The 23,463-nt window shown below is 40.3% G+C and overlaps 2 protein-coding genes across 4 annotated transcripts in view; both read right to left on the bottom strand.

Annotated features, from left to right (window-relative positions):
* Window positions 1-1,379: 1,379 nt before the first annotated feature.
* LOC110501814 (ADP-ribosylation factor-like protein 5A) lies at window positions 1,380-17,350 on the bottom strand. 2 transcript variants are annotated; one of them, XM_021579651.2, is made up of 6 exons: window positions 16,931-17,350; window positions 12,169-12,229; window positions 8,293-8,440; window positions 7,983-8,066; window positions 7,337-7,488; window positions 1,380-2,114 (listed from the first exon to the last, which is right to left on the bottom strand). In XM_021579651.2, the coding sequence occupies exons 1-6, from the start codon at window positions 16,974-16,976 to the stop codon at window positions 2,066-2,068; spliced, it is 540 nt and encodes a 179-aa protein (XP_021435326.1). In that variant the 5' UTR covers window positions 16,977-17,350; the 3' UTR covers window positions 1,380-2,065. The 2 variants fall into 2 exon arrangements, with proteins under 2 accessions (XP_021435326.1, XP_036815124.1); XM_036959229.1 differs by lacking the exon at window positions 12,169-12,229 and having other exon boundaries at window positions 16,931-17,346.
* A 770-nt stretch (window positions 17,351-18,120) lies between these two features.
* LOC110501812 (voltage-dependent L-type calcium channel subunit beta-4-like) overlaps window positions 18,121-23,463 on the bottom strand; it is a 68,323-nt gene continuing 62,980 nt past the window's right edge. For both annotated transcript variants that reach the window (XM_036959227.1, XM_036959228.1), the window contains 2 exons: window positions 22,806-23,000; window positions 18,121-21,036 (listed from right to left, as the gene is read on the bottom strand). In XM_036959227.1, the coding sequence (XP_036815122.1) occupies window positions 20,782-21,036; window positions 22,806-23,000 (450 nt within the window). In that variant the 3' untranslated portion in view covers window positions 18,121-20,781. The remainder of the gene's footprint in view (window positions 21,037-22,805; window positions 23,001-23,463) is intronic.

Here is a 23,463-nt window from a genome sequence, read left to right as displayed (position 1 = left end):
TTTCCCCCCCTCTTCAATCCATTTGGCTCTTGACCTTACAAAGGCACCCTTTGCCAGATCCGTGTAAGTCTGTTCTAATTCTAGTTGTAAAGACCTGAACACAGACTCTTCTTCTTCTCTTCTTCAGATAGATTATCTTTCTTTAGAAAACTGTCAAGCTTCCTCATCATCTCCTTTTCTCTATTGTTATTTAATTGCATCAGCTATTTGGCGCGTTTAATGGCTACCACTCTGACTTTATATTTGAAAAATTCCCATCGACTTCCATGACCCAAGTCTTTTCTAGCAAAAATATCTTTAGCTAATGATTATGTTTTCAATGAGATAAGTATCTTTAAGAAGTGTATTGTTTAATTTCCAATATCCTCGAGTACCTTTTGATTTTTTAGTAGCTTGTAAATTCAGGGAAATCAAGTGATGATCAGAAAAGGGAGCACTTCAACATTTTGCATAAGATATATGCATGTAATTCTATGATGTCCAAATTTGTGGCTATTGATGATATCTGCGTTTTCTGTGAAAAATAAGGTGAGAATCTGTCTCTTGTTCTTTGAATGTAAATTTGTGCCCGAAATTTGGGAAAACCTTGCAAAGTACTCATCTACCATTATGAACACTGCCTATAATTTTAACATAACATATGTTACTATTGCAATGATAACAAAACCACTGAAATTATTGTTATTTTTAAAATTATTGTTGCCAAATACTTTATACACAAACAAAAATTCCAAAATTCTACACCAAAATTACCAATTTTTCTGATTGAATTGAATTATCTTATTAGAACACTAACCCTAGTGAATAACAAAAATAATATCTTCATGAATCATTATAATAAGATATTTTCAGAGTGAATATAATTGCACTTAAATTGTTTCTTTTTTGTATTGTATTTATATTTGTTGTATGTTTGAGCATTGTTAATACCTGTGTTTGGTTTGCTAGACATGTTTGATGTAGCAATGTAAGTTGATATTTGTTTTACGAAGAATAAAAAATAAAAAAAAGTTGATAAAAAAAAATAGGACAGCCAATAGCTACTTCCCTTACTGAGGAGTTGGCAACACTGTTGCCGCTCGAGTACACTTTTGGGGCACAATCGATAGCCTTGGATACAACCAGTATTGCTCCAAACGAGCATCGCTCGTTCGCTTACAGCCAATAGTGATCCAAAGCCGCCCCTCCCAAACTTTCTCATCGGATCTACACGAACCACATAGGTCACCTATTTTGGATTCAAAACGGCGAATTTCACCTAAAGGTGACTAGTTTGTATCCCTGAGAATGACAAAACCACATTACAAGGGTATACGAAGATAACCAGAAACATAGGAATATTTCTTACCTGTCAAATAAATACACATTCACGACAAATGTAATGAACCCAAAACAGATAAAAACACTTTATTTTTTCCAATGTATTTCATATGAGCTGAGAGAGTTGGATTTCCCGCTCTTCGGTTCTGTGACTCAGTATCTTCAGCCATCATCACTTCAGGATTCCGATGCAGCAGGCACAAGGTAATGAAATGTGAATTAAGGAATAGAGCGCCATTTGGGACGCAGTCATAATGTAAATACTGGACTGTACACACAGGGCAATACCACCATCTCAGACAGTATGGCAATACTGAAACAAGGCCACGCGGGGCAGGCAGGCTCACCCAAACAACTAAATACGAGTCCTCTTTAAGTCCAAGCTCACCTCCAGTCCCAGATAGTCCATATCTTTTTTTAGTTGGAAAACCAACCTTGCAGATTCAGAAATTCAACACACTGGAATTCTTATCAGTCTTTTGAACTTTTCTTTCCAGAATTGATCCTGAAAAGTTTTTCAGTTCTGGTTGCTCACAGTTCTCAGGCAGTGTTTTGTAGTAATAAATAAACACGCAGCAGAAAAACAACATCCTGGCAGTCTGGCTGGCTGGGTCAGGCCAAAGACTTCATGGAGAGGGCCACCCGTCAACCGCCAACCAACCACTACACCCCTCAGGACTGAAGGTGTAGAGAAAAGGAGAGGAACAGCACACCTGTTGTTTTAGTTGTTGATCAGGGTCAAAGGTCATCTGACTCGCAGTTGTGACGTCATCCACTCCAAGCCTTGGCACAACCTAAAGGTAGGGAGACATAAGGAAACAAGATAATGGATTTATCAGTTTGTGGGAATATATTTTGATACTTCACAAATGTATGTTCTTCAGACTAACACGCAGTGCATTTAGAAAGTATTCAGACCCTTCCGTTTTCCCACATTTTGTTATGTTACTTATTCTAAACAAAAAAGTATTCAGACCCTTTGCTATGAGACTCGAAATTGAGCTCTGGTGCATCCTGTTTCCATTCATCATCCTTGAGATGTTTCTACAACTTGAATGGAGTCCACCTGTGGTAAATTCAATTGATTAAACAATCTTTGGAAAGGCACACACCTGTCTATATAGGTTGCACAGTTGACAGTGCATGTCAGAGGAAAAACCAAGCCATGAGGTCGAAGGAATTGTCCGAAGAGCGCCGAAAGAGGATTGTGTCGAGGCATAGATCTGGGGAAGGTTACCAAAACATTTCTGCAGCATTGAAGGTTCCCAAGAACACAGTGGACTCCACCATTCTTAAATGGAAGAAGTTTGGAACCACCAAGACTTCCTAGAACTGGCCGCCCGACCAAACTGAGCAATTAGGGGAAAAGGGCCTTGGTCAGGAAGGTCATGGCTTTAGAAGCCTCCGATAGACTAATTGACATAATTTAAGTTAATTGAAGGTGTACCTGTGGATGTATGTCAAGGCCTACCTTCAAACTCAGTGCCTCTGCTTGAAATCATGGGAAAATCAAAAGAAATCAGCCAAGACCTCAGAAAAAAAAGGTAGACCTCCACAAGTCTGGTTCATCCCTTCGAGCAATTTCCAAATGCCTGAAGGTACCACGTTCATCTGTACAAACAATAGTACGCAAGTATAAACACCATGGGACCACGCAGCCGTCATACCGCTCAGGAAGGAGACGCGTTCTGTATCCTAGAGATGAACTTACTTTGGTGCAAAAAGTGCAAATCAATCCCAGAACAGCAAAGGACTTTGTGAAGATGCTGGTTGAAACATGTACAAAAGTATCTATATACACAGTAAAACAAGTAATACAATATCGACATAACCTGAAAGGCCGCTCAGCAAGGAAGAAGCCACTGCTCCAAAACCACCATAAAAAAGCCAGACAACGGTTTGCAACTGCACATGGGGACAAATATCGTACTTTTTGGAGTAATGTCCTCTGGTCTGATGAAACAAAAATAGAACTGTTTGACCATATTGACCATCGTTATGTTTGGAGGAAAAAGGGTGGCTTGCAAGCCAAAGATCACCATCCCAACTGTGAAGCACGGGGGTGGCAGCATCATGTTGTGGGGGTCCTTTGCTGCAGGAGGGACTGGTGCACTTCTCAAAATAGATGGCATCATGAGGGTGGAAAATTACGTGGATATATTGAAGCAACATCTCATTACATCAGTCAGGAAGTTAAAGCTTGGTCACAAATGGGTCTTCCAAATGGACAATGACCCCAAGCATACTTCCAAAGTTGTGGCAAAATGGCTTAAGGTCAACAAAGTCAAGGTATTGGAGTGGTCATCACAAAGCTCTGACCTCAACCCTATAGAACATTTGTGGGCAGAACTGAAAAAGCGTGTGCGAGCAAGGAGGCCTACAAACCGGACTCAGTTACTGTCAGGAGGAATGTCAAAAAAATTCACCCAACTTATTGTGGGAAGCTTGTGGAAGGCTACCCGAAACATTTGACCCAAGTTAAACAATTTAATGGCAATGCTACCAAATACTAATTGTGTTTGTGTTTGTGTGTGTGTGTGTGTGTGTGTGTGTGTGTAAACTTCTGACCTACAGGGAATGTGATGAAAGAAATAAAAGCTGAAATAAATCACTCTACTATTATTCTGACATTTCACATTCTTAAAATAAAGTGGTGATACTAACTGACCTAAGAATAAATGTCAGGAATTGTGAAAAACTGAGTTTAAATGTATTTGGCTAAGGTGTATGTAAACTTCTGACTTCAATTGTACTTGAAAACCTGCTCCAGAGCACTCAGGGCCGCAGACTGGGGCGAAGGTTTACCTTCCAACAGGACAACAGCCCTAAGCACACAGCCAAGACAAAGCAGGAGTGGTTTTGGGACAAGTCTCTGAATGTCCTTGAGTGGCCCAGCCAGAGTCTAGACTTGAACCTGATCGAACATCTCTGAAGATGGAGATCTGATTTTCTGTAATATACCATTGCAATGCTTAAAAGCCAGATCAATGCGAGTGGGATGGACAGACCATAATATTGTGACCATAACCATGAACACCAAGGTTCCAAAGACACCCCCTAGGATTGTGGTCAAAATACATTTTAAAACATTTAATCATGAGCTATTTCTAAATGATTTGGCTGCTGTACCCTGGGAGCTGATTTATCTAGAGGATTATTTAAATCACGCTACAGCACGTTTTATTGATTTGCTCACTGAGGTAATGGACCATCATGCCCCTATAAGAAAGAGTACAGTTGGTGCCCGTCCATCTCCATGGATTGATGATGAACTGGGTGTGGCTTTTTCTCTAAGAAATATGGCAAAAGTCTTAGCAGCCAAGTCAAAATTAGAAATTGATGAACAGAATAATAGAACATTACGTAATTATGCAGTTAAATTGAATCGAAAGGAAAAAAAACGTTTTTACAATGATGCGTTTATTGATTGTAAAAATGATTCTAAAAAGGTATGGAACACAGTTAAGGGCTTACTTGGTACATCTATCTCATCATGCCCATCTAGTGTGAAGGTTGACGGGAGAATAATAACAAAACCAGTTGATTGTAAAAAAATCTGCAACATGATTGGCAAAGAAAATTAAATTACTGAGCAACAATGTAAACATACATTCTTCCAAACAAGCTATTGTCCAATGGATTGATGATCATATTATGAGCAATAAGATCTGCTCTTTTAGTCTACAAACGGTGTCAGTGGAGGAGGTGTTAAACCTATTGAAGTCATTACCTGATGGTAAATCTACAGGTTATGGTCTTATGGACAACTTTTTGCTTTGCTGTGCTGCTCCCCAGATTGCAGTTCCACTGAAATACATTTTTAACTGGTCACTTGCAAATGTATGGAAGCATGCGAAACTGTAACCTATTCCGAAAGACTGCAAAGAACCCATTACTCCTGCCAATAGTCAACCAATTAGTGTACTCCCTACACTCAGTAAGATATTGGAGGGTATTGTGAGCAGATAAATGTGGGAGTACATGGAAAATAATTATCTGATTACAGCCAATCAGCATGCTTATCATAAAAAACATTCCACTACCACTGCATTGGTTGATGCGACTGACCAGTGGCTCTGGATAATGGCAAGTTTGTGAGTGTTCTATTTTTAGATTTCAGTGCAGCATTTGATTTAGTGGATCATGAAATAATTTTGACAAAATTAATGCATTATGGTTTTAAGGAGGTAGCATTGAATCGGGTACAGTCATATCTAACTGACAGGAAACAGTCCACCTATATCAATGGTTCCATTTCTTTCCCTCATGTGTTAAACTGTGGAATACCGCAGGGCAGCTGTATTGGGCCACTTCTTTATTTAATATATACCAACGATCTTCCATATGCCTTAGCTGAAACTCAAGCTACTATATTTGCAGATTATACTATAATTTATGCAGCAAGACAATCGGTTAAACAGGTACAGCAAGCTTTACAAGGAGATTTGGAGAATATCGGGGAGTGCGTTTGCCAAAACAAACTTGTTTTAAACATCAAGAAAACCAAAGTTATGTTGGTCTGTTCAACTAGGAAAATACCAAAACAGCATGGGATACAATTAAGTATGGGAGGAGTACAAATTGAAGAAGTGGCAGAAACCAAACTATTGGGAGTGCAGCTAGACAATTGCTTATCATGGTCGTCTCAAATAACTAATCTATGTAAAAAATAAAAAAATAAAACAGCACACATAATCAGAAGGATAGCTAAATATTTACCAGGAAAAATTATTTAGCAAATAACACAAGCATTAATTGAGAGTCAGGTGAACTACTGTTCTGTGGTCTGGGGAAATGCATCATTAAGTGAAGTTAGGAGGCTGCAGAATGCACAGAACAAAGCAGCAAGGATTGTTTTAAGGTGGAGATATGGTTCTTCTGTTGCAGTCATGCGCAGTGTTCTTGGTTGGTCATCAATCGACAGGATTATTGAAAAAAACATGCTTATTTTTTTCATAATATACATAATTTAAAATGGCCAAGTTCTATTCACAACGGTATTCAGTTGGTAAGAGACAGACATGCCATAAATACTAGGAATAGATTGTCCACCATCGATGCGTTATCCAGACAGAAAAGAGAAATAGGCAAAATAACATTTCGATTTAGAGCATTAAAGAAATTGAATAAATTAACTGAGCAAACTAGAAACATTTTAATATATAAATGTAAACATTATTATTATTTTTTTTTTTAAATATAATACATAGAAATGTTGTGAGACTATAGTAGATGAAGAATCAATATTTTTTAGATTGAGTATTTATTGGGTCATTGTGTTAGTATATTATGTATGTTTGTAATACTATGTTATATGTGAAAATGTGTTTGTATTATAAATTGTATTTTAATGTTTAAGGACTCTTGGAAGATTAGTCCAAATGGGGACTAAAAGAGATACAAATCAAATCAAACATGGAGACCTTAAAATAGCTGTGCAGCGACGCTCCCCATCCAACCTGACAGAGCTTGAGATGATCTGCTGAGAAGAATAGGAGAAACTCCCCAAATACAGGTGTGCCAAGCTTGTAGCATCATACCCAAGAAGACTTGAGGCTGTAATCACTGCCAAAAGGTGCTTCAACAAAGTACTGAGTAAAGGGTCTGAATACTTGAGTAAAGGGTCTGAATACTTATGTAAATGTCATAGTTTATTTTTAATACATTGCAAAAATTTCTGAAAACCTGTTTTTACTTGGTCATTATGAGGTATTGTGTGTAGATTGACGAGTAAAAATAACTTTTTAATACATTTTAGAATAAGGCTGTAACGTGTAACAAAATGTGAAAAAAGTAAAGGGGTCTGAATACTTTCCAAATGCACTGTATGCCTAAGTAAATGATTGCCAGTACTACCAGTGCTAGCACTGTCTACAGCAGTTTCTCAACCTTGGGGTCATGGAACAGCACCAGTCCCTAAGATGGTTAGCGGACACCAATTTAGTCAATATTTGAGACAAGTGCTAGTTTTAATGAGAGTGGTCTGGTCCGCCAAGGAGAAAATACAATTTCTTACCCCTCCCCAGTGAGGGCGCAGCAGGCCTGGATGTGCCACTGGTGGTCTTTGACTGATGTGAGCTGCAGGCTCTGGGAGATCTCAGCCACAGACATGCAGCCCTTCACATCCTGCTTGTTAGCAAAGATCAGCAGGCCCGCCTTCTTCAGATCCTGAGGGGGGGGGAGAGCGAGAAAGAGAGAGAGAGAGAATTTGGAGTTTAACACACTTAATTTCAACTCTGGAGTACTAAAATGGATGGAGGAGAAGGACTGGTAAATGATACAATGAGGGAATAGAAGGAGGATGAGGAGAAAAAGCGAGAGGTGCCCGTATGCTCATAGACCAGGAGTATCAAACTCATTCCACGAAGGACAGTGTCTGCGTGTTTTGGGTTTTTCCTTTCAATCAAGACCTAGGCAACCAGGTGAGGGGAGTTCCTTTCTAATTAGTGACCTTAATTCAATCAAGTACAAGGGTGGAGCAAAAAACACGCAGACACTCGGACCGTGGAATGAGTTTGACACGCGTGTCATAGACCATCGTGGAACACCGGCTGCTGCCATGTCTTCTGCTGTGGGTTGTACTGAACTCATACCATCTTGACCCACACATATTGTCATACGTCCTCTCACATAAAACATGAACAAGAAGACCAACAACTCACTTCATGTGCAAGCATTCTGTAGAGCTCCTCTTTGGTGACAGAGATTCTCTCTCGGTCAGTGCTGTCCACCACTATGATCACAAACTGGAGAGAAAGATGGGGAGAGCGATAAGGACAGTTAAAAAGACAGCCGGCAACACTTTACAGTAAATTGCTCTTATACCGAAGTAAAAACACTGGAAACATTGTATTGAGCCGTTTAAAAAAAACAATTGCATAGCAATATTGTTGAACAGTTTTTGTTAATTTAATAAAAAATAAAACTACAAAATAATAATAACTGCCATACAGCCACAATACGTGGTCTGACCTCTGTGTTTGTGTAGTACGTGTTCCAGGAGGATCTCAGTGACTCCTGCCCTCCGATGTCCCACATCAGGAAATGAGTGTTGTTCACCACTATCTCCTCCACGTTGCTGCCTATTGTAGGAGAGGTGTGCACCACCTCGTTCATAGAACTGCATCACAAGCACAGAAGGTTCTCAATCAATGCAAAAAAAAAGTCAGATACAATTCTGGTAGGCATGAGAACAAAGGGGTTCCCAGAGTTCACTTCACTTTGTAATCTATGCCCCATTGTATCATTCTTCCATGAACTGTGGGTTAACCAAAACCTAGCTCAATATTGGACAAAAGGAGCCTAACGTTACTCCTTATAGTCCAAGGACCTTAGGCAGGCAGCCTAGCAGTTAGAGAGACGAGCCAGAAACCAGAGGGTTGGCAGTTCAAATCCCGGGTCCAACAGAAGAAAAAAAAATCTGGTGATATCAAGATTTCCGTTAGGAAAATATGGTGCCGGACAATGTGACCGGGAAGATTTGAATTTACTGGCCATTTGAGAAATTTACTGGACCCATAGAGGTCGACCGATTATGATTTTTCAACGGCGATGCAGATTATTGGAGGACCAAAAAAAGCCGATACCGATTAATCGGACGATTTTTAAAAATGTATTTGTAATAATGACAATAACAACAATACTGAATGAACACTTATTTTAACTTAACATAATACATCGATAAAAATCAATTTAGCCTCAAATAAATAATAAAACATGTTCAATTTGGTTTAAATAATGCAAAAATAAAGTGTTGGAGAAGTAAAAGTGCAATATGTGCCATGTAAAAAAGCTAACGTTTGAGTTCCTTGCTCAGAACATGAGAACATATGAAAGTTGGTTGTTACTTTTAACAGAAGACTTCAATATCCAAGGATAGAGGTTTTTAGATTGTAGTCAATATAGTATTTATAGGACTATTTCTCTATACCATTTGTATTTCATATACCTTTGACTATTGGATGATCTTATAGGCACTATAGTATTGCCAGTGTAACAGTATAGCTTCCGTCCCTCTCCTCGCCGCTACCTGGGCTCGAACCAGGAACACATCGACAACAGCCACACTTGAAGCAGCGTTACCCATCGCTCCACAAAAGCTCTGCAAGGGGAACAACCACTCCAAGTCTCAGAGCGAGTGACGTTTGAAACGCTATTAGCGCGCACCCCGCTAACTAGCTAGCCATTTCACATCGGTTACACCAGCCATTAGGCTGATAGGCTTGAAGTCATAAACAGCGCTGTGCTTGCGAAGAGCTGCTGGCAAAACGCACGAAAGTGCTGTTTGAATGAATGCTTACGAGCCTGCTGCTGCCTAACATCGCTCAGTCAGACTGCTCTATCAAATCATAGACTTAATTATAACATAATAACACACAAAAATACACATTAATATGGTTGAATCCGGAAACTATCATTTCGAAAACAAAACATTTATTATTTCAGTGAAATACGGAACCGTTCGATATTTTATCTAACGGGTGGCATCCCTAAATCTAAATATTCTTGTTACATTGCACAACCTTCAATGTTGGGTCATAATTGCGTAAAATTCTGGCAAATTAGTTCGCAATGAGCCAGGCTGCCCAAACTGTTGCATATTGTCGTGGTAATTTCCTGTATTACTAAACCCAGGAGAGTTTACAAACCACACACAAGTCAGAGTTACATTTTAAACTTAATCTGTAATTATATGAGCTTCCCCATAGCCCTTTGACTCTCAGATCAATTCAGTGTCTATAAATGAATTCTGAGTGTCAACATAATGGCAACTGAGATATTTTATAGCAAAGATGCACCCCTCTCAACTTACATGACAAACCACAGATCTCAGGAACTCTTCACAAAGGGCCTTTAACTTAAAAAAAGGAGTATCCCATAGCCAGATAGCATTAGCTATAAATTATTGTTCAGTTTGGTCTCTAAAACGAGATTCTAATCTCGTACCTAGTACTTCACAGTACCAAAACATTACCTCACGATCTGGAATACTCTTTAGGCTTTATTGGCCAAAGACATTGTAAATCTCCTCTGTCAGTGCTCTCATAGAGGCCCATCCTCAGTGGAACACACACAATATTCAACAGATTCTATTCTGTCGAATAAAACAACCATTCTAATGCAATACAAAGATTATAAAATAATCTTACAAGCACTATAACAAAATCTTGCAATTTTTCACGACATCTTCCCATCACATGGTTTAATAACAGATACATTCACATTGGAAGACAATGTTCCATTCTGACCTCTCCCCTCTCTGGGCCCCAAGTGACTTTTCCCTAGAGAAGAAAGGAAAAATGCAACTGCCGACAGTATAGTCCAAAAAGAGACATTCTAATGACAAGTATCTCAAAGTAAATAAAACATCTTATTTATCTTTGTTACCTAACTAATTCTGATTCAGCTACGACAATATACCCTGACTCTGCGTGCAATGAACGCAAGAAAAGTGACAATTTCACCTGGTTAATATTGCCTGCTAACCTGGATTTTTTTTAGCTAAATATGCAGGTTTCAAAATATATACCTCTGTGTACTGATTTTAATAAAGGCATTGGTGTTTATGGTTAGGTACAACGATTGTGCTATTTTCGCAAATGCGCTTTTGTTAAATCATCCCCCAGCGTGCATCGATTATATGCAACGCAGGACACGCTAGATAAATAATAGTAATATCATCAACCATGTGTAGTTATAACTAGTAATTATGATTGATTGATTGTTTTTTTTATAAGATAAGTTTAATGCTAGCTAGCAACTTACCTTGGCTTACTGCATTTACGTAACAGGCAGGCTCCTCGTGGAGTGCAATGAGGCAGGTGGTTAGAGCGTTGGACTAGTTAACCGTAAGGTTGCAAGATTCGATCCCCCGAGCTGACAAGGTGAAAATCTGTCGTTCTGCCCCTGCACAAGGCAGTTAACCCACCGTTTCTAGGCCGTCATTGAAAATAAGAATGTGTTCTTAACTGATTTGCTGAGTTAAATAAAGGTATATAAAAAAATATTTAAAAATATGCAAAATCGGCGCCCAAAAATACCGATTTCCGATTGTTATGAAAACTTGAAAATCGGCCCTAATTAATCGGCCATTCCGATTAATCGGTCGACCTCTAACCCATATGCATTGGGTACATAAACCATTATGGCGTCCACCCACAGTGCTCAGAATGACAGAAATCACATTTAGATTATGGTAATGCATCTTAACAGAACATGCAACTTATGTAATGAAGCAGCCAATAAAACGTAATTTGCCCAAATGGAATTTGCAGGAAAACACCATTCTAAACAGAGCACCTAATAGCGGTTCTATTTTGTGATAAGATGAAAATCTCTGTTAGAAACTTAGAAATAGGGGGTATCTAAAGATGCAACCACTAAGATGGGTTGCTAATATGACTAGGATTGACAACGAAAGAAAGTTGATATGAAAACCAATAGAACAGAAGATAAATGGCATAGCAGCCCCACCCAACCATGCCTGCTTCAGGGCATCAGAAGAACTGAGAACAGAGTGGCGGAGGAGAGTGCTGAGGGTGAAGGCTCTTCTTGACTGACTTTCAGGAAACTGTTCTAGGCTTGGCCTATGTGCAGCCCACCGGAGTTGGATGTGACCTATACATCCAACCCAATAACAGCCTCTGTTGAAGACCATTGTCCAACCCAATAACAGCCTCTGTTGAAGACCATTGTCCATGCCAATAACTACATGTAGGCCTACTTTTGTTTAAGTTCTTACAGTCTTTGAGATTATCAGTATAATGAAAAGCACTACATAAATTACATCTTCCCTTTCATAGACGTCCCTCTCTTCCCCTTAAAAAAAGGGTACAATAGGCTACTTACAACTGGTAAAGAATGGTGGTCTTCCCTGCATTGTCCAGGCCCACAATAATAACCTTGTGCTCTGAAAAAGTGAGAAGAAATACATTTTAAAAACACATTCAAATAATCACAAGACACTATAAACTTCAAAAATAAGTCTGACTTCAATGCCCAGTGGCTGACCTACGCTCCCAATACGGAGCAGCACAATCGAGTCATTTGGATATGTGTTATTCAGCTCTCCACAGCACAGTCATAAACTAAACAAGCCATTCATTATATGAGCTGCAAGACTTAAGACTTCACAGTGATAAACTGCAATGTTACACACATATCCAAACTGCTCTCTCACTGCCCTTTCTCTGAGACATGGCAGTGCCAGAGACACACACACTAGAGTGAGTGGTCTCAGTGCTGTGCTTGCTAAGGTTTAAAGCAGCAGCTGTCGGTAATGGATGGCACACACATAACGGATACTGACCCACCTGCTCAACTGAACAAAGAACGGATACTGACCCACCTGCTCAGCTGAACACATAACGGATACTGACCCACCTGCTCAGCTGAACACATAACGGATACTGACCCACCTGCTCAGCTGAACACAGAACGGATACTGACCCACCTGCTCAGCTGAACACAGAACGGATACTGACCCACCTGCTCAGCTGAACAAAGCCATCTGCACTCAAACATACGGCTCCATGTAAACACTGTCACTGGCAGACAGAAAAATAAACACCAACAAGAAACACTGGACCAAAACAAAAGACAGGATACTCTTAGCACACACACTACAATGTTGTTAGCATGGTGCTAGCTGCCACTAGACAAGACATTACATTACACCTGTGAAGTTGGTCTAGTCCTCATGAGTATGACTGAAGAAGGTACATGGCCTATACAAAACTAGCCTCGTACGAACTATCCTGATCTGGCAAGCTTACATTCTGTATCCATGCAGCAGTAGTGAAAAGAGAATTTAAGCTTGCGAGGTCATCGGGATGGTTCGTGCGAGGTCATCGGGATGGTTCATACAAGGTCATCGGGATGGTTCATACAAGGTCATCGGGATGGTTCATACTAATGCAAAAACCACACCTTGACCGGAATTCAAGACATGTCCAGTATGGCTAATCCAGCCAGATATGGGCACAGCAGGCTGAGCAAACATATGACTAATAAGCTGAAACAATATCCACCCCTTTTAAAAGCCACAGGCAGGAGTAGGCGGTGTATATTTGGATTGGATCTAGAGCTAGGCCTACTCACTCCCCTCTTCCTTAATACTCACTCCCCTCTTCCTTAATACTCACTCCACTCTTCCTTAACTCACTCCCCTCTTCCTTAATACTCACTCCCCTCTTCCTTAATACTCACTCCCCTCTTCCTTAATACTCAATCCCCTCTTCCTTAACTCACTCCCCTCTTCCTTAATACTCACTCCCCTCTTCCTTAATACTCACTCCCCTCTTCCTTAATACTCACTCCCCTCTTCCTTAATACTCACTCCCCTTTGTCCTTAATACTCACTCCCCTTTGTCCTTAATACTCACTCCCCTTTGTCCTTAATACTCACTCCCCTTTGTCCTTAATACTCACTCCCCTTTGTCCTTAATACTCACTCCCCTTTGTCCTTAATACTCACTCCCCTTTGTCCTTAATACTCACTCCCCTTTGTCCTTAATACTCACTCCCCTTTGTCCTTAATACTCACTCCCCTTTGTCCTTAATACTCACTCCCCTTTGTCCTTAATAATTAATAATTGTCCTGTCTCTTGCTACATGTATTTTTGGCAGACCTGCAGCACAATCCCCAGTGTTTAGGCTACAGCACCGGGATTCAACTTGACTGCTTCTCGGGACTGTTTACAGTAAATGGAGTGGTCTACTTCGATTCACGGTCACAAATAAGACTACTTTGGTGTTCATTTTTTAAGGAAAGGGAAATTCCTATTTTTGCTTTACGAAACAACTTCAGATGACACCAAGTAGCACAGGAAGCCAACTTCCCATGTGGGGGGGTCTAAGCTATGACATTATGTAGACACTTTTTTTGGTGGGCGTTATCTAGATAGACACTAGGGCTGGGAAACGCCAGGGACGATACGATATTATCACTATACTTTGGTGCCATATGTCTGCTGCAGAGGGTCAAGAGACAGCCAGGAGAAAACTAGTTTTGATCAGTCATGGAAATAAAAGTGCTGAAAACAAAATGTATTTAACAGAGAGCAGACCTTGATATGAGAACATTTTTTGCAGCCACTGCAAAATGCAGATTGCAAAGAGCACGCATCTGTCACCTGAGTTTGAGGTCTCCAGTTAGTCTTGCGTAAACTAATGCATAAGACCTTGTCTCTGTTGCAAAGGTACCTCGGGTGTTTTAGGCTGTGTTGCAGTTAAAATTGGTGCACACGGTTCCTTCAACAATATAGACTATATTCACTGTAAAGGACCTTTGTACCTGGTGCTGTGCTAGTCTATTTTACTTGTCATTCACCTTGTGAATGAACTGCTGTTTTTTTTATTTAAAACTGCCACAGCCCACATTGAGAAGTCTTTGAAATTCCTTTTTGAAGTACTACTGACACAGCGACATAAACTTAACGTCTCTCGGACCATGGGCTTTATGACACGTGGAACACTGTTGCTTGTGGACGACTACCAATCAAAGCCTTCCCCAGACACCGGGCATAGCCAATTACAATAGGCCTATGTGAGAGGACAAGGTCTTTATATTACAAATAAAGACATTGTGAGAGGAGAGTCCAATGAAACTAGCCTAGGTTTTTAAGAGACAATTCAGCTACAGTATTGCTCTGACTGAACCAATATGGAACCGCTAAGAGATGGGTCATGCTGTATGCCTGTAACAAGAGTTACACTGACAGCGAATAAAGTGGGTCAATAGTTGTTGAAAACGCTTATATTTCCCCCTTTCAGCAGCCTTGAAAACTAGGGCTGGGAATTGGCAGGGACCTCACACACAATAATATCCCAATATGTAACTGTATCGATTTTTCCCCCAATCACTACTTGAAACGCATAAAAAGCTCTTCATGATGGGACATGCTTTGGGTGGGAGGTATACCCGTCTCTAACCTAACCTAGCAGGCGTAAAAAAGATGCCTGAGCAGAGTCCACACATTTGTTTTTCAGGGGAAATGGAAGTTAGGTGGAAAATACCGTATTCCTGAAAAACGGAAACATCCGCTTTGTATCGACCCCGCGGAGAGTGGCCTGGCTGTCTGGTAGTAACAGGTAAACAGCCTGCGACAACAGTAGCTCTCTTGTCAACTCCTAATGGAATTTCCATGCCAAACATGTTAGGCTTGACAATGACAGCAATTTAGTTAGCAAACACAAACATCTGGGACCAGCCTGGTACAACAGAACAGGATTCGTCGTCGTCATGACTGCTTTGTGTTCATCCATAGGTAAACATCCTGATGTGGCACTGACTGCATGTGGGGATAGGAGTGAACAGTAGTCTTTAGTCTTTAGTTTCTAGTCTTTAGTTTCAATATCTGGGATTGTTTATGTATACGACCTTGATTTGACTAGGCAAACAATCCTTTAACACAGTCAGTGACCCCCTGAGAATAGGCCAACATACTACATAAAAAGAGGCCAAGAGAGAGAACTTTCCATAGGAGCACTCTGCTGCCCTCGGGTCTCGTGTTACAGGTTCACACAGATCTGTTTACAGATTGAGTTAGTTCAGGATTCAGCAGGGAGGGATTGATTACATTTTCAGCTAAATTAGACAAAAACACAGTGCACTTAAGAGGACATTCAGCACAGCTCTTAGCAGACCATCTGTGAGGGAAAACTGGAAAAATACTGCATCAAAGGCCAGTTGCTGGGCTAAGGCTCAAAATTAATATTCAAGTTCCATTTTACTCTCCAGTGATCCTGAACTTTAGCTAGGCTGACTCAACAAATGTGGTACACAGCGAGGACGGGAGTCCAAATGTCATCCCAATGTCCAAACAGACTCCCATAGTTGCGGTCCAGAACCAAGGCTCTCTGAACAATGCAGTAGTGATATAGCTATAACAATATACAAAACACATGGTGATATCATTCAATATAGCTAGCTATTACACCAGGGGAGGATGGCTAATAATAATGGCTGGAACCTAACGAATGGAATGATACCACTCCACTCCAGGCATTACCACAAGCCCGTCCTCCCCAATTAAGTTGCCACCAACCTCCTGTGTATTACACTACAGTACTTTGTGGACGGCAGGTAGCCTAACAGATAGAGCATTGGGCCTGTAACCGAAAGGTCTGTAGTTCCCCGAGCTGTCGACGTGCCCTTCAAATCAAAGTACACATATTTGCTGATGTCATCGCAAGTGCAGCGAAACCCTAACTGCTCCAGGGTCGCCGTTAATAATGGCAGACCCTGGCCGTCTCAGAGGATCTCTCAGTCAGGGGAAGTTGGGATATGAAAAAAATATGTCCAATTCCCACATGCCAAGAATTTCACATAGGACAGATAAACACCGAACGAATTATTATAATAATGACTTTACACCCCCCCCATTTTTATTATATATATATATATATATATATATATATATATATATATATATATAAAATGTAATAGCTAGCTAGCAGTTTTGTAAACACTGGAACATTCTTGGCTGTTGGCTAACAGCTGGACTATCTAAATAACAACATGAACTCAGCTGGATACGTTAGACGCTAGGAAACGTGCTACGCTAACTAGCTAACTACACACTCGACGTCAACGATAGGTCTGACATACCTTGATGATTGAAAAGCCTCCATAGCTTGGTGAAAATTATTCCCATGGCTGTTGTTGTAGAGCCTTTGGAGGCAACTAACTACGACCAATTTGGCAGTAATTTAGCTAGGTAACTAGCTGACTGGCTAGCTAGCTTGCTATCTGGCGAATTCCTGAAGATGTTGCTAACGTAAATCGGGCAATGCAGTCACACGACCTGGCAATATTTGACGGTGGAAAAGAGACCAGTAATATCAACGCTTATTGATAAAGTTATCATTTTTGCACGAAGGCTTTTCCTTTATGGCCGAAATAGAATTACAGGACGACGTTTTTGCATTTCTAGCTACAGAATACAACGGTAGCTGATTAGCTAGCCCTGGAGTGCAGTCGTCAACACTGACGCATGCTCTCTCCACAATCCGCCCAGTGAGGATGGATTACCAAATCAGAGACAATTATGACGAATAAAGTTTAGGGTGACACCTTATACGTTACATTGCATTATGTGTGCAAAGCCCACTATCCAGTAGTACTGCATCCATAGGCACTTCAGGTCATTCATCATTTGGAGTGAGGCAATTGCAGCCATTCACAAAATGCCATATATTTAATAAGATCGTATATTCAGTTCATGTGGGGTCTAACCCGGGATTCCCAAACTTTTTCTGCACAAAACCCAATTGACAGTAGAAAATGCAGTGGACCCCACGTGGGAAAATGACATTCCCTAACGCTGTGTTCATATTCACTCAATTTAAGGTCCCGCTCGCTGTTCCAACACATACTAATTACATGAAAACGAATTATAATAGTATAAAAGGCCTTACATTTATACGAAAAGGTTGTATCCTATACTCATTTGAAGAGAAAAGTTCTTCATTTGTTTGATATGATTACAGATTTTCTCAGGGGACCCCAATTTCATGGGACTCCATATTGCACAGAAGACAAGTTTAGGAACCACTGATCTAACCTGGCTCTGGGTCAAACAAACATCAATTGAACACAACAAATCAAGGACATTACAATTGGCCACAATGAAGAAATTATGATTCACTATATCACCCACTGGGTGTGCACCGCACTGTGTTTTGTCTTTGTGAAAATAAAATAATATTTTGATAAGAAGGGCCAACTCAATAGCCTACATCTTAAGATAACATATCTGTTTGAAGATGGGAGTCAATGAAGAAAAGTGGAATCTGGACCATCATTATAACAGAGCTCTGAATTTATTTGATAAAAAAGTTCATTTTAACTAGGTAGTTCTCATTTTACATCAATTTCCCATAAAACATATTTATCTTTCTTCTTGATAAATTAAAAAGTTGTATTAGTCATGCAGTTTCGCATTTCCCTTTTGAATTTTATCTTTCCCAAAAATAACAAGAACACAATCTTATTGAACTCCAACGAAGCCGCTAAGTAGCCGAGGGAGGAAAAGCATCAACATGCAGCACTGTACACATTTGCATAGTACATTTCTCTTTTTCTCTAGATTAGTTTGTCCAATTGTTTTTCTCTTTACCAGCATGCCTTTATAGAACACAGCACTAACAGAAATCAAGCTATCTTGGCAACAGAAGAAGGTATTCGAAGAAAACAAATAAAATATGTTGTGATTTGTTTGGTTGGGGGTTTCTGATACATACCCTCTATTGGTGATCTATGCATAACTGGTAGCATACAGAGAGACATTCTCTGACATGAACCTCTATACAGAACTCCCTAGTCTGTACCCTTCACACTCTCTTCATATGACTAAACCTCTATAATTGTTCCTAACCATTTAGACCATAAAAACTGTGAAATAAAATGCTACATTTTGAGGATATGTATATGGATAGGAGAGAAGCCCCTCCATTGCTACAGTACCCCCCAAAAAAGTTTAAAACAAGGCCTGGGTTAAGCAATAAGGCTTTGAACAATTCATTTGTCATGGTGTTTTGATATGCAATGCTTAGGAAAGTAAAATCGTTCATTAAAAAACAACATTATTTATTTTTAATGGCCAGGACATGGAAGACTTTTAAATGGGGCATTGAAAAGAAGAGCTGATGGTTGGCAAATAATTACAATTAATTGATTTGACTTATATATCGCCTTTCTAGACACACAAAGTGCTTTACATAGTAATTATGACCAAAGAAAACCATTTCTTTGTTTCATGAAATCAACAATATAACTTCATAGCAGACTGAATGAAGCGCTCTCATCCGCTTATGTGTTACTGTTGACTAAATTAATTGTTCAATTGAGACTGTCCTAAACAACAGTCACTCACTCAACTACAGTCTCCTAGGGATTTTTCTGGCCTAACACATACATAACAGCACTGAATCATTATTCCATGACATACTGTATATTGACAAAAAGACATGCTGCCATTGATCATTCTAAACCAATGAAACGTCGGTCCACGGACAGACGTTATTTCTTTACTTGCCAAGCAGGACTTTCTTTGAATATATTACACTTGAATTCACAAGACCATTTAAAAGACAATAAAATATGATGCAAATGGCATCACTATAACAGGCTGCATGTACAGTAAATGGAATGGGGTATACCTCAATTCAAATGATCAATATTTCCCTGATTGGAAGTATATCCATCTATACTAAAGCCTATCCTTCGATCATTAGTCAATTATGAAACCCATTTAAACAGTTAAAATTAAGCTCAATGGGCATATCATCCCTCTCTACTGTATATTTTATTCCTAGTCATGAGTACTAATGGAAAAACTTAAATTAGGCTATTTCCTTTGGTTGCAGCATACTAAAAACTGATAGGAATAGTCCTCACACTAGAGTGTACTGTATATAACGAAGGGACGCACCCTTTCCTGAAAGAGCACAAGATATGAAACTTGCAACTCACTTAATTTACTTAGCAAATTTTCATTACAAAAGTGTGATTTCTTGTCCTGTGCGGCACGTCGCAATTATTATTATTTTTTAAACCTTTATTTAACTAGGCAAGTCAGTTAAGAACAAATTCTTATTTTCAATGACAGCCTACGAACAGTGGGTTAACTGCCAGTTCAGGGGCAGAACAACAGATTTGTACCTTGTCAGCTCGGGGATTTGAACTCTCGGTTACTAGTCCAATGCTCTAACCACTAGGCTACCCTGCCGCCCTAATGGCATTAGCTAAGTATCATTGAGGAGAAGAAGGGGATAAAAGCCCTGGAAACTAGAAGATTCCGATTCAGGACCCCGCTAGAAAAATCCCTCAACATTTTGACAAACAGGAACTTTGCCGACTCTGAGAAACTGGTTGTAGGCTACAGGACTGAAAACACTCAAATCCAAGACAATTTCAAACAACTTAGTGACATTAATTAAATATACAGTGCACTGACTCTGCTGCTATTGGCTCCTGGAAATGTGCAAAGAAGTTCTGTGCTGATCAAGGGACGCTTGACGCTGTCTGGCACTGGTTCGAGGCAGGTGTTGATGGGTCACCAAGACCACCACGACAGCTAGCCCTGCTAACACTGAGACAACAGGGAGTCGATGGCCAGACCACATGGCCACCCCTTTCACACCAACATGTCAAGGCCTTGCCATGTTAAAAAGAAGACAAGCCCAGAGTTGGGCCTTCCCTTAGAAAAAAACCATGGTGAAAATCTGCCCCTCATCCTATTTTTTGTCTCCCTCATAAGAAAAAGGCATAGAGATTAGATTTTTAGTTGGTCAATGTTCACGTTTTCACCGTGAACCAGTGCCAGAGGAAAAGCGAGGTACTAACACATTATAAAAAAAGTTGGTTACAGTACAATTAAACTAGAGAGTGGTCGTGTGGCTGTGTCGTACCCACTGTGAAGGGAAGAGAAGCCTAAGTGACATAAGGGGGTCTTCAGCTCAAAGCCTGTGCCTGGAGTCATGACTGTAGCTTCCGGGGGAGCCGTTACGGTTGCGGTGGGGCTTGTACGTGTCCTGATAGGGGTCATGATAATTCTCCTCCACCAGGGGGTAGTGGACCTGGTCCCGGCTGTGCTGCGAGCCGGAGGACAGGCGGTTACGGCTCTTCCTCTGCCGCTCATTGTGGTAGTTCTCGTCTGATGGCGAGTGTTCTCCTGCTGTGTGATTGCTGTTCCTGTTTGTGTTTCTTTGACCCTGTTCAGGGAGAAAGAGAGGACATATTGTATACATTCAGCAGTTGACTATAGAATCAGCTTTTTCAAAACGGTATAATTGTTTTTTTTTATCTTGTAGTAGTGAGCAAAACGTCCTTGATAAATAGGCAGCAATCCGGTATCATATTCCTGTATCACTTCACTACTAATTCATACAATTTTCAATGAATTATTTACAACCAATTTGCCCAACAACTAGCCATAATTAGGGCTGTTAAGGTGACCGTATCACCACCAAACCAGCGGTCACAAGTCATGAAGGCAGTCAAATTCCACATGACCGTTTAGTCACCGTAATTAGGCTTCTCCAAACTCTGATGCTGCTGATCGTCATTAGTAGCCTACCAAACTTGCTGACTGCCTGGTACTCAGCACTCTATTGTCCCTCTAATCACTCAATGCAAATGTTTTAGAAAATCAAATCAAACACTTCATGAGAGCTCATGTTGCTCAACATTTCTATAGGCTATACAATTTTACAAGAAAACAGAGTGATGGCCTCCACTAAAACGAGTAGGATCCCATCAGCCTTCTATAGGCTAGGCATACTATATTTATTTCTCAACTTTCCTAATATTAAGCCAATTGTTTATCTTTACAACAGGAGTATAGCCTACCTGGCTGGCATGAAAATGAACCATGGGAAATGTGTCCTCCATTCGCTATTTAAGTACATAGATTTGTATTTTTTCCTGCTGCCCCTGTTTCGAGACAGGTGCATGATAATGGTCCATTCTATATCAAAACAAATTTCACACATATATTATTTAGTATATGTAAAGACAAGATTAAATGATGGGTGACAATATTAGCCTACCACTTCTGAATTCTATATTATCACTTGTGAATGATGCCCAGCATAAAAAACTGCCTTTTTTTGCAACTTTTTCTAATCATAAAGGGGTTGCCGCTGTGAAATTCAAGGCATTATCAAGTGCTTGTCAAATTGTGAATGAGAGACTGATTAAGTGTGTAAAGCCTCCGCAAAAAAACAAAGTAGAGATCATGCCTTTCAAGCGACTTTTTAAAAATCATAATTAATCGCAACATGCAGCCTTACAATGTTTTAAAAATCAAAACATATAGCCCAACGTTTATAGAACAACTAAAGTTACATTAACAACAGAAAATTAAGCATATAGAAGGGCCTATTTCTTTGTTAACCACTCAACACAGAATAGCCGCATGTGTGCACTCCCTCAAATCATTTGGAGAAAATATGTATATTTTGTTCAATTGTTTTCTTCATACAATCATTTAAAAAATATAATGTCACAGAATTCTAAGCAAATCTTGTCTGCTAAATGAACTAGTAGTATCCCACAGCCATATGGCATAGCCAGACATAGCCTAACATAAGGACAGCTCAGAGTATGCTACTCTGTTCTTCTGAAATAGACTACATTTTGTTCATATCATGTTTCTTTAGACCTGTCTAAAATAAATAATGGATATATTGTGAAGGTGTAGGCTTTATTACATGGATTTATTTGACTTTTTAAAATGTAGATGTTCCAAAGGTCTGCATCAGTGGCTTGTAAATCTATGTGCAGAAGACAGGAGATGCTAAATGTGTTTATGTTAATTAACGGTCAAATACCGTGAGACCAACAGTTATTTACTTGACAATCACCAATCACAGCCCGAGATAATAGCTATTGCCACCGTATCTACTTTAACACTATAAGACCAGTTTCCCAGTCAAATAAGAGGGCAAATATCAGTCAAAGTAAGGTCAGGTTGATTCACCGGTTGGTTGACCAGCCCAGTTATAGCTGTGGGGTACGGAGTGAGGGCAGTGGATCCCAGGTTGCGGCCCAGCAGAGGGTTGAGAGGGGTGCTCAGGGAGGTGTGTGTTGCCCTCCAGTAGGCTTCCAGGTACTCTGCCAGGTGATCACATGCATCCTCCAGCTGATTCTCATCCAGAATGATGTCAAACATTTCCTAAGAGACAGGGGGAGAGGAGAGAGAGCGAGAGAGACAGGGAGAGAGGGAGAGAGGGGAGAGCAGAGAGACATTCTGACTTAGTGACTGAGGGATTGAGTTGCTGGAAGTAGCAGTTAACTGTCGGTTATTGCCCCTCGTGGAAGGCCAGAGACCAGCAGTTGACAGGGTGTACTGAGGGTATATTGTTCCTTATGGGAGGCCAGAGACCAGCAGTTGACAGGGTGTACTGAGGGTATATTGTTCCTTATGGGAGGCCAGAGACCAGCAGTTGACAGGGTGTACTGAGGGTATATTGTTCCGTATCGGAGGCCAGAGACCAGCAGTTGACAGGGTGTACTGAGGGTATATTGTTCCGTATCGGAGGCCAGAGACCAGCAGTTGACAGGGTGTACTGAAGGTTATTGTCCCTTATGGGAGGCCAGAGACCAGCAGTTGACAGGGTGTACTGAAGGTTATTTTC

Source organism: Oncorhynchus mykiss, chromosome 22 (genome assembly GCF_013265735.2).
Source record: "Oncorhynchus mykiss isolate Arlee chromosome 22, USDA_OmykA_1.1, whole genome shotgun sequence".
Lineage (NCBI taxonomy): Eukaryota > Metazoa > Chordata > Actinopteri > Salmoniformes > Salmonidae > Oncorhynchus > Oncorhynchus mykiss.
Note: the sequence above shows the minus strand (reverse complement) of the source record. Positions and strands in the feature narration are given on the sequence as shown.